The following is a 12,138-nucleotide window of genomic DNA, read 5'->3' as shown; positions in this document are numbered from 1 at the left end:
CTGGGAGCAGCTGAAGGCTGAGTTGAAGGCTCAGTTCTTACCTGGTAATGTGTCCCCCGATATTACACTTTTTCGATGCCCGTGAATTTTGGGTCATTACAAATCCAATTTTGGATTCTAAGTTTAAGCATATTGAACTAGATCTGTTCTTTGTTCGAGAAAAAGTGACTGATGGTTCTCTCCTTGTTGGTGAAGTTTTGACATGTGACCAGGTCGTGGACATTCTCACCAAACCTTTATCGACTTCACACTTTGCTCGCTTTCGACAACTTCTTCGAATCTTACTAGTTGGGAAGTCGAGTGAATGTAAAGTACATCACATCACATCACCATCACATCACATCACCTCACCTATGTAAAGGTCAGTTAGGAAGTTCAAGTTGTTAGATTGTTAGTAAGCTGTTAAGTATTTAGTTAGTAGTAGTTTATTCTCTTCAGTTTTGTAGAAATACAAGTATTGAACAGTCATAGTGGTTAAGCAATAATCATTCATTTTAAATCTAATTCTCATATACTTACACACAGCAGCACCATATTGATAAACAACGTAAGAGGACAAATATCAAAATAAATATTTTCAAAGTAGAAGTTCTACTTTAAAAAATTTGATGAAGTTCATGAACCAAATATACCCGTACCCACGAAATATAATAAACAGACACATGAAGAAGTGATAGGTGGGACAAAAAAATGAAACATAGGATTTTGACTTAAAAAAAAAAGAAGCTTGCCACTCGGCAAGCAAGGGGTGAACTGAACATTGAGTTTTCATTCTACAGGAGTTAGGTATAGATTGCCGAAATGTAGGCTGAATCTACTCCTTATAAATCCACCATATAGCAGGACTTGACTTGCAAATTCTGTTTTTATTACTAAAACTTGTTAGATTTTCCCACAAATAATCTGACACTTGTTCCTTGCATCTTTTTGTTCCGACTTTTCTCCCTTCTTTATATTTGGGGGAAAGGGTCTGTATCAATTCGTAATCCTTTTATTAAAATCCAACTTAACTTTCTCCTCATTCATCCATGGATTCTAAAATGCACCTTCAGCCTTGGTGGTTGCTGCCTATTTCTCTTTTGTTACAACTCTCAAACTTGAAAAACTGGGCAAACGCAGCACCACAAGTGCCCTGCTACTTTATTTTCGGGGACTCATTATCGGATAGTGGGAACAATAATAACCTTAAAACGTTAGCCAAAGTAAATTATCGACCATACGGAATCGACTTCCCCAAAGGACCAACAGGAAGGTTTAGCAATGGTCGTAACGTGCAGGATGCTATTGGTTTTTTCCTTCTCTTCGATTTGTTTTCTCCTTACAGACATTAATTGATTAATTAATTGCCTCCAGTCCAATTGATAATCACACAATATTAACCCTACTATTGCATACGTCCTGATTCTTAATTTGTAAGTAATCTTTAATTATTGCATTCGACGTTTTCTATATGATGACAGTTGAACTTCTTGGTTTCGAAGAGTATATGCCTCCTTTTGCCAAATCAGAAAGGAAGAACATTCTCCAAGGCGTGAATTATGCGTCTGGTGCCTCGGGCATTCTCGACGAAACTGGAAGTCTAATGGTAATGATAAAAAGATTTATATTTATCCTTGCACATTCTTAGCAAATCATACAATCTCAGTGTATATTAATTACAATGATTACGAGCCCATGCCAATTATAAGCTATTACCCATTCACATGATTTTGTGTTTTGACTTTTATAAATTTATAGTCTAATTCTTAACTTGTCCATGTAAGATCTTTTATGTTAAATACAACCCCTAGGAAAAAGTATTAATTGTATGATCCACAATAGGTTTTCAATACCAACACACATCACATTTATTTATCCACACAATATCTACCATTTATGTTCTTTGAAAACTCAGTTCATTAATTTTTTTTGCCATAAATTAGTCAAGTTTGTATTTCATAAAAAAAAAAGCTTTTCTATGTTTTGCAGGGTGCTCGAGTACCCATGAGCATCCAAATAAGAAATCACGAAACAATAATCGCAAGAATTCGTAAGATATTACGAAATGATTCATCCACAGAGAAACTTCTAAGACAATGCATTTACTCCATTCAAATAGGTAGCAACGACTTCGTCAACAATTATTTCAAGCCCAATTTCTACAACTCCAGCCACGGATACAGTGTATCGGAATTCGCTACAATGCTCGTTCGACAATTTGCACACCAAATAAAGGTTTGATATTTTCTTCTCCTATAGATGAAATAATTAATCATTCTCAGCCTCGCCACTAAAAGAATAAATGAAATATGAGAGTTCCCTTAACTGATAAACATCACTACCAGGATTTGTACAAAACCGGAGCGAGGATCTTTGCCTTGTTCGGGCTTGGGCAACTTGGTTGTACACCTAATGCAATTGCAACGCACGGAACCAATGGCTCTCTTTGCGTAACCAAGTTAAACGATGCTGCCTTCCTTTTCAATCAAAGACTTATACCTCTTGTCATGGCACTAAATAGCAAGCTAACCGATGCTAAATTTACCTATCTTAATTATTCTCCAATGAAAGTTGCTCAGTTATCACTTGGTAAATAATTTCATAGCTACATTGCCATTCTTTTATCTATTTTTTAATTTAATGGTCAGAAGCGTGAAAGGGCCTTCCTTTTTTTTTTTTCTTTTTTTCATATTTGACAGAAAGTCCATGCTGCAAAACTGGGGCCGGTGGTAATAGAGAGCTCTGTATTCATTATTCAAAGCCATGCAGTAACCGAAAACAATACGCGTTTTGGGACGGAGTCCATCCTACTGATGCCTCTAATGTGCTGATTGCCAAGAATTTATACGGCACAAGATCCTTTTCCGATGCGCGTCCATTTAACATTCGGTCATTAGCACGCAAATCAAGTGATGATCAGCAGCGTCAGATTTGGGTAGAAGTTTTGGTAAATTAAGTGGGGTCAACCAGGTTGAATTCATATTAAATAAGAAAAACAGTTTATTTATAAAAATTATTAATATCAAATTAATTTCTTATTGTTATTTTTTACAGTGAAAGCAACTTTAAGACTAGGGGCGTCTTGGGAGGAGGCAGTGGCCTTCTCCCCTTAAATAGTGGTCTCGAATTTAATAATTCATTTTAATTTCTTTTAGATTTTTAAAAATTGCATATAGCATCTCTCAAATGTTAAAAATTCAATTTATTTATTTTTTCTTAACTGAAATTTAATAATATTAATAAGCATTACAAACAGATGGCCAGCAAAATGAAAGACCAACAGCATAAAGACCATCTTTACAGAAACAAGCACTACCCAAAACAAGTCAAACAAGGTAGAAAAGGCTGCAACATCGACACAAAAGACCAGCAGCACTATGGATTAAATACATAACGAAGAGACATAAAAAATACAATACAACGAACTTTTAAAAGGCTGTCCGCAAAACTGTTGGCCTCTCGAAGTAAATGAACAATAGACACATCGAAAATATTAAGAAGAAAAAGATCAATTTTCTTTAAAGTGTTCCATAACAACCAAGGACATGTGGAAGGATGGTTGCACAAAGTCAAGCTAGAAGTGAGTCAGATTCAACAATCAATTTGCATTGAGCTTTTGAGTCAGAATGAGCAAAGAGGTCAAGCGCCAAACAAATAGTCAAGACCTCAGCGCAGTGAGAGTCCATAACATCGAGAGGGAAAGAGCCTAATCGCTTATCTTGACTCGTTATGAAGAACACCGCCACACCCCTATTTAAGCTATTTTAATACTTTCTTTTTTTTTTAAACTTTGGCAACCGAATTTTTTTTATTTGCATCTCGACACGAGAAGGATACTAACACATGGTCATATCACTCTTTTTGTTTCTTTGGTCAAATAATCCCTTACTTTTGTTAGGAGACACGAAAAACAAAAATTCATAGATATTTATATTATCTTTAACACCTATTAGAGGTGGTAATAGGTCGGGTCAAACAAGTTCAGGTTGGACTTATATATGGTATTAACACATTTTTATGTTTTCATAGGCTCGACCTGATCTTAAATGAGGACCTTAAAGTTTATTCAAACTCATCCATATTTATAAATGATGAACCTAAGTTTATTTTTAAACCTGGCCATATTATTATTTTTAAAAATCATTTTAAAAAAATTATGTTATTTTTAATTTAATACTAGATAATTTAGTATGTTTTTCTTTTATAAAAATTTTAATCATAAACATCTTCAACACTTTTTTTGATGTTTACATTTTAATTTTAATTTATAGCTAAGATAATTTATAAGGATAGTGATATTGGTATCTAACGATTATTAGTAATATTGGCTATAAAGGTAAGTAGAAAGCGTGAGTTTGATTCACATGGTAAGTATGCTTGCTTGGATATAAGTAATTGTGTTATTAACAAAAGCAATAATTGGCTTAAAATTTGCTAATTGAACACATGAAATCGAATTTATACGCCAAGATATAGAATTTGTTAAATTGAATGGATAAATATGGTCAATTATGAGGCCTGTTGTAATTTTGAGACTTAGGAAATATTTGATTGAAATACAAGTCAATTTGTACCAAGAATTATTATGTTTGGACTATGAAAATGATAATTGTGTTATGTATAAATATGTGTATCTAATGATTGGAAATACCTTAGTAAACCATTAAGGATGGATTTGGATAGAATTAGCATGTCAAATAAATTTTAACAGTACAGCGTATAATAGTGTATGGGACATACATGGATTATTGCAAGATGTTCATATGGTGTTATGGAGGTTATTTGATTTGCAATTTATATGCTATTGGTGTAACGGGGGACAATGTTAAAGCACTTTTTATTGTTAACAATTTTATTTAATGAATGTTTTGGATTCACATTATTGTGCCTGTTATATGTCTGTTCAATTTATGTTAATGGTGATATTGTTAAACATTTGGTCATGAGAATCATTTCTAATTTCTTAGTAATGTAACTTTGTAAACTAATATTATTTTACTTTAAAAATTTTCAAGGTATCGAACTATCAAGATTAAGTTACATGTGCGATATGAATTGTTATACCTTTAATATTTGACAACCATGTTATTAGTAATAATAAAATTCCAGGGACGTCTTCTTATTGCATGCTATGTGTCTAGACTTGATTTGCTTGAGGACAAGTAAAAAGTTAAGTGGGGGGAAGTTTAGGTGTGAGGTTCTTATTTACATCCATCTTCACTGACTTTAGCTAGTTTAAAGAAAGAAATTAAGTTAATTTTGTATTAAATTTTATTTATTTATTTTCTTTTTCTTTTTCGATATATGTGTTTTGGTTGCTTGAGGACAAGCAGCAAGTTAAGTGTGGGGAAGTGATCTGCCATGAAATACACTATTATTTACATCCTTTTTACACATAACTTTAGCTTATTTCATAGTTAAATCAAAGCATCTTTGTATTATTTAGGTTTTCATACTTAAAGTAGTAATTTATGCTTTCTAGCAGTTTTTATTACATTTTATATATCTAAATAAAGTTACATGGTCTTGGAGGTCTTGTAGCTAAAGATGCTTATTCGGGCCAAAACTGATGCTTATGTCACAACACCAAGACACTGATGTCTCAACATCGAAGATAGAAACCAAAAACAATTTCTGGAGCAAAACTGCCCTCGATGTCGCGACACGGCCCTCCTTTGTTGCGACATACTCTCGAGGTTGGTTGCAACACTGTAGGCTTGTGTTGCAACCAAGTCCCTACGTAACCCAAAAACTCTTGCACGTTTTAATTACATTTTTAGGGAAATTAGGAGTATTTGTCCTAGTCAAACTTTAAGGACTACAAGAATAGTTTAGGAACTTTAATATTCCTAGTTTAGCCTATATAAAGGCCATTGTAATCAGTTTAAACACACAATTTTAGGGAGACAGAAAATATACTTAGGGTTTTTATTTCATTCTTAGTTTTTACTTAGGGTATTTTATGTTCTTATAATCGGAAGATCCTATTCTGAAGTGAGACTCTCGCGAGTGGTGACTGTTCCGGAGTAACGTTTTCATCGATAAATCCTTGAGCATCTCTTTTCCTTTATTCTATTCTTTATATCCCTTTCTTTAACATTGTTTAATTGAATATTTGTGTAAAGATTTGAATCAATTTATGCTTCATACATATCTCGCATATTTCAATTGTTCTAATCTTATTAATTAATTGAATGATAGAGTTTCTTAGCGAATCAACTGTTTAGGAGAGGAAGAACTTAAACCCTAGGCTTGACAACCCTAGGGAGTTATTTAGGTGGGAATTAACCCAAAATTGGTATGACCATCCATGAACACCTTAACCTCGAACTGATCTAGACTATGAGGTCGGAAGATAAGTAGTTCTTGCTAACTTGTTATTTTAGTGGAAGATGGGAAGATCCTACTAGGGTATCGACTAGTTTATTGATTAGAACTCTACATCAATAATTAATTAGGTAAAATAATTAGATCTAGGCTAAAGGAACTCGTGTAGTCTAAACAAAGGATAGGAGAAGCCGATACAAGAACTTAGGAGTATATTTAGGTTTAATTCAATTTATTTAGTTTAATAAATTATTATCATATTGTTTCCGTATTAACACTACTAATTTGTGACTGAAGTAGATTAGTTATTATTCCCGTAATTCATTTGATTATAGTCTTCCCCAAATTGCAATCCCTTGGGTACTATCCTTGGAGTACTTACTTACTTCGTTGTAACTATATTACAACCTAACCTGTATACTTATGGACACCACCTTAATTCCATATATTTTGTAGCAATATTCACACTCTGGACGTTAGTACATTCAAAGGTGGTCAATAGCATCGTGTATCGGTTAATGTCCTTATTTTAACTCATAAAAGCATTTCCTCTTGTGTATCCGAAGTCGAATTACTATAGTTCTCCAGGAAAAATAGTTATCTATTAAAGGAAAATGGTATGAGGCGTTACGATAATTTGTATCTTAGTATATGGTTATTTGATGCATTATATTTTGGTGATATGAATCATTCAGGTTTAAGTAGTTTAGGAAGTTAAATGATGTTATATAGAAAGGATGGTTAATTTCATACTTTGTATGTTTTATAATTTAGTTAACAAGTATGAGTTGTCTTGGTTACAAACTTACTAAGCATATTGAAGCTTACTTTCTTTGGTTTTCCTTATTTGCAGACCGTCAGACTTTTGGCTATCGATTGGAACTTTGTGGAAGATCACACTATCCGACAACTTATTTGGTAGTTACTTATTTTGACCTGATTATAAGTGGCGTATAAATAGGGTTATATATATGTAAGCTAAATGAACACCCCTAACCTGTATCTATCCCCAGAATAGGGTTACGAAGCATTATCGTACAAATGGAACATTTAAACATACATTTCATACATTATCATAAATACATTACAAAAACAATCATTGACATACATATCGTCCTTAAATCGAGCCCTCGAGGCCCAAAAATTACCTTAGAAGCAATTCAGGACTAAATTGGGAACATTTGGAAAGTATAAGAAGAATTCACAAAATTTTAGAAATACGGGTCACATGGCCATTTGGCCAGGTTGTGTGTCTCAAGCAGTGTAACATTCAAAATTGAGACACACGGTTGTGTCCTAGCCTGTGTCCTTATCCGTGTAACTCTTTGACTAGGATCATACCATCGTGTCACACGCCCGTGTGCCAAGTCCTGTAACTCTCGAAATAGCCCCACATGTCCATGTGTCAGGACGTGTAACTACCTGACTTGCATGCAAAGGAACCTACAAGGACGCACGGTTGTGTCGCCAAGCCGTGTGGCCATGAATTTCCCAAAATCAAGCCATTTCCAATACCAACTCATGCATGCACCTATAAGCCTTTTGTGTACATAATCAAGACTTCAAAACATTACCAAAACATGCATATAATGACCTATTCAATAGCCTTAAATCAATCAACCAATATTCCATTCAAGGAACCTCACAAGTAAACATCAAAACTTAACTATACATGCATATTTGATCACATTTCCATCATCAAACATAATTCAACTTCTATAAAATCAAGCCACAAATATGACCATTAACACTTCATTACAAGCATACCATTTGAGCCATACCATTAATGCATCACAAGTACCCAGAATAATATAATTTGGCAAGCATCAAAAGGTATCAATCCAAACAACTTATACATACCAAATCATCACCTAAGCATTTAACCCAACATCATTATAAGTCTACTTATACATGTTAATACTACCCTTTTTAGTACATACTATCCTAGCTCAAGTATGAACTAAAACATGTCACAAGCATCCATTTTCAAACCATCATCAACAAGTACTTTAAAGTAACCAAAATCACATAATTTGATAAGGCATCAATGCATACCAAACCAACATAGCTTTCCAAAGCTAACATACCAAAACACCATCAATACATGCATCATAAAACTATTACAAGTCTCCTATACATGCCATTATAAACCTTAGCCCAAATACTCAACAACTACCAAATTGTCCACTTGATAGTGTGATAGATCCTCGACGAACTTCCAACTGATTAAGCTTTCGATAATCTGTAAAGTAAAGGAAAATAATTACATAAGCAATGAATGCTTAGTAAGCTTATATAAACTTTAAACATAATATTCCATTTCAATAATGAACTTTATAGAATAAATATAAACCTATACCAATGCCATAAGATTTATAAAACTATATAACCATCAACTTACAAATGAGTAAGTCCATCAACATCACATATATTTTTCATTCTTAACATAATAGGATTTTATAATACATATTACACAATCATTAACCTGTAAAGTAAAGGAAAATAATTACATAAGCAATGAATGCTTAGTAAGCTCATATAAACTTTAAACATAATATTTCATTTCAATAATGAACTTTATAGGATAAATATAAACCTATACCAATGCCATAAGATTTATAAAACTATATAACCATCAACTTACAAATGAGTAAGTCCATCAACATCACATATATTTTTCATCCATAACATAATAGGATTTTATAATACATATTACACAATCATCAACCTTTTCATAAGATTATGAACCATTCCATTTACTTACTTTCCATTCCATTCCAAATGCTTAGCATAAGCCTAAACAACATTATCAATTCACAAGTTTGAGTATTTATCCATGATATAGGTAAATCCATCCATAGCATAAGTAGATTTCTCACATATAAGTATATCATTTAACTCATCAATCCTTTTATATCATCATATTACATCCAGTTATGAACTTACCGTTTCATTCCCTTTTCTTACCCATTTCATTTGCATAGTACAAAGCATAAGCATAAAAATCATCCATAACCACAAGCTTGACACAAGCCTAAACATCATCATCAATACACAAGTTAGTGCATTTATACATAACTCTTTTGGGATTAGCCACATGATAAGCCATTTCATAAGAAAATACATCATTTGATTCATAAAACCTTTTCATGAACATAAGCATATTTTTATTTGGAAACTTACCATTTCAATCCCTTTCCTTGCCCGTTAAACCAACTAGAATATCATCGGATACTCGGGAAAATCTCACACGAAGTGTGCTTAAACATATAACCGTAATTTTTCCTTTCCATTGTTGCTCACACGAGCTGTGAAATGGGCATACTCACACGAGCTGTGGGTCGAAATGTAAGCTATACGGTATTGCTCACACGAGCTGTGGAGTATCCACAACAAATGTAGGTCCTCAACCATCAGTAGGACATTCAAGACCAGCACCCGAAACATGAAATTCCTAATGACGTGTCATTTGTATCCTACGAATTCCTAAGGTTCAACCGGGACTTGATATTCGCCAATTCATCATAATATGGATACATTCTCATATATATTGATTCATATATTTAAAAACAACATAGTAAACATTTAATTTAAATAACATTACAACGATTACAACTCATACGAACTTACCTGGCTAAATTGCAGCAATGACTAAATACAAGGGCTATTTGGAAATTTTCTCTTCTCCTCGATTTTCTACTCGTTCTTGATCTAAATTAATAATTTCATGCAACTCATTAATTCAAACAGAAAAACCAATTAATTTTATGAAATTAGGTCTTTTTTGACATTTTTAAAAATATTACCCTCAACTTTTCATTTTTTCAATTTAGTCCCTATGTCCTTATCATGCAAATAAACTAATTTTATTGAAAACCCATACCACCTAAATGTTATTAGATTCCATTACAGCCCACATTTGTAACAATTTCACATCAAGTCCTTGAATTATTATTTCTTTAGCAATTAAATCCCTAAACATTTAAATCATTAAAAATTACTTTACAAAATAGTCAAATTTAACAACAAAGCTTCATAATCCCCCATAAATAATCAAAAATAACTAAAATATTCAATGGCAAAAATTTTAAAGTTTAACAATTTTACGAATTGATCCTTGGGTTGGCTTTAGCAATTTATAAGCCCACTAAGTGCACCAATTCTCATAATGGTTTAATTACCAAAGTGGTACACTATATTCTTATACTATAATTTACTTAACTCCTCAATTAATAGAAACTAACATTTATAACCCTTACATTTTAGTCCTTTTCGCTTAATTAATTATCTAAATAATAAAATTTCTTAACGAAACTTTAATACAACCTTAATAACACACCATAAATATTTAATAAAATACTTATAGCTCGGTTTCTAGAAATGAGGTTTCGATACCTCATTTTCTAAAACCACTTAACTTTAGGGTCTTACCACTTGAACCTAATTGTTCTTCCATTTAACAAAAATCATTAAATCAAATTTTATTATTACACTATATATTATTTGTAAATATTAAATAATAATATTTACGAACTCACGTCGAATTTGTGGCCCTAAAACCACTGTTCTGACACTACAGAGAAATGGGTTGTTACACTTAAAGCATTATGGTCAAATGGTGTGCATTTTAATGATCATAGTGAATGTGTTGATATAAGTCTTATTTGGTAAACTTGGATATTGTGGTTTGAATTGATGAATGCATGAAAGGTTATTTAGATAGGGTGATTACTTACTATGGTATGTTTGATTTAGTAAGTTATTTTGTTATGTCTTGTGTTTGATGGATGGCCAAGTTGACTGTGGTAAACTATAGGTTTAGGTTGGATATTAAAAGCATTAGATTGTTTGGATATTTGGTGAAATATGATATTTTCCATTTACATTTTTAATGAATTATTTATTAAGATTAACTTATGGTATATAATTGTTTGAATGGTGATGGATTATAAGCTTAACTTGTGGTTCCAATGAAGGCATATTGGTTAGGCACTTAGGTTGAATGTCAATTGGTAAGTTTTGACTCTTTTAGGCACTTTTTGGAAAGGATCAATTGTTGGTAGTTTCTTTGCTTGATGCTCAAGCATTTGAATACGATTTAGCTTATTTTTGAAGGAAATTTTGGGAACACATGGGTTGCAACATGGCCGTGTGCCTCACACTGTTGCGCAACATAGTTGTGTGATTGTTAAATTTTAATGTAGGTTTTTACCACACAGACTCAATGAGTTACACAACCTAGTGACATAACCGTGTGACCCCATTTCAAATTCTACACAATCTAGCACACGACCTGCGACACAAGCGTGTGAATGTATTTCGACTGTTACACGGCCTATGACACGACGTGTGAAAATTATTTCAGATGCTACACGAGTGGCCACATGGGTTGAGCTCTGTCACACGGCTTGGCCACACGGCCGGGTGATCCCTGTTTTCACTTTTTCTTCAAAATTTTGTAAAAGTTTCAATTAATTCCAGATTTGTTTCTGACTTGTTTTAAATGTTTTGAATGCTCGATTTTAGTCCTGATTCGTTTAAATAGCATGGAAATGAATGCATATGAATTATTTTAGTTATGTTTGATATAGATTAAATAATAATGTTAAAGATTTTTTATTGTACCACCTTATAGTTTGAATATACGTCTAAACCAGGTATAGGTGTTACACTTTTCTAAGGAACCTATATGATAAAAATGAACCAATCGGTCAATTAAAACATGCTAAAAGTCGTGGCATACTGTGATGTCCATTAAATAACATTTCAAGCATTTTCAACCTCTTTTACCGTAAGAATATTAATTCCATATCCATAAATCTCACTAATGCT

The 12,138-nt window shown here is 32.7% G+C and overlaps 1 protein-coding gene across 2 annotated transcripts; it reads left to right on the top strand.

Annotated features, from left to right (window-relative positions):
• Positions 1 to 880: 880 nt before the first annotated feature.
• Positions 881 to 3,137, top strand: LOC107907535 (GDSL esterase/lipase At1g29660). 2 transcript variants are annotated; one of them, XM_041098144.1, is made up of 5 exons: positions 881 to 1,263; positions 1,461 to 1,585; positions 1,969 to 2,214; positions 2,325 to 2,568; positions 2,679 to 3,137. In XM_041098144.1, exons 1-5 carry the CDS (start codon positions 1,029 to 1,031, stop codon positions 2,933 to 2,935), a joined length of 1,107 nt encoding a protein of 368 aa, XP_040954078.1. In that variant the 5' UTR covers positions 881 to 1,028; the 3' UTR covers positions 2,936 to 3,137. The 2 variants fall into 2 exon arrangements, with proteins under 2 accessions (XP_040954078.1, XP_016690450.2); XM_016834961.2 differs by having other exon boundaries at positions 881 to 1,287.
• Positions 3,138 to 12,138: the final 9,001 nt, after the last annotated feature.

The sequence above is a fragment of the Gossypium hirsutum genome, chromosome D08 (assembly GCF_007990345.1).
Source record: "Gossypium hirsutum isolate 1008001.06 chromosome D08, Gossypium_hirsutum_v2.1, whole genome shotgun sequence".
NCBI lineage: Eukaryota > Viridiplantae > Streptophyta > Magnoliopsida > Malvales > Malvaceae > Gossypium > Gossypium hirsutum.
The sequence above is the reverse complement of the archived record's forward strand: the minus strand, read 5'-3'. Positions and strand labels throughout refer to the sequence as shown.

Bases quoted from the DNA above. Each gene is read 5' to 3' on its own strand.
- LOC107907535 (XM_016834961.2), top strand. From the start codon at position 1,029: ATGGATTCTAAAATGCACCTTCAGCCTTGGTGGTTGCTGCCTATTTCT. The intron at 1,586-1,968 runs GTAATGATAAAA...TATGTTTTGCAG, and splicing joins ACGAAACTGGAAGTCTAATG to GGTGCTCGAGTACCCATGAG. The intron at 2,215-2,324 runs GTTTGATATTTT...CATCACTACCAG, and splicing joins AATTTGCACACCAAATAAAG to GATTTGTACAAAACCGGAGC.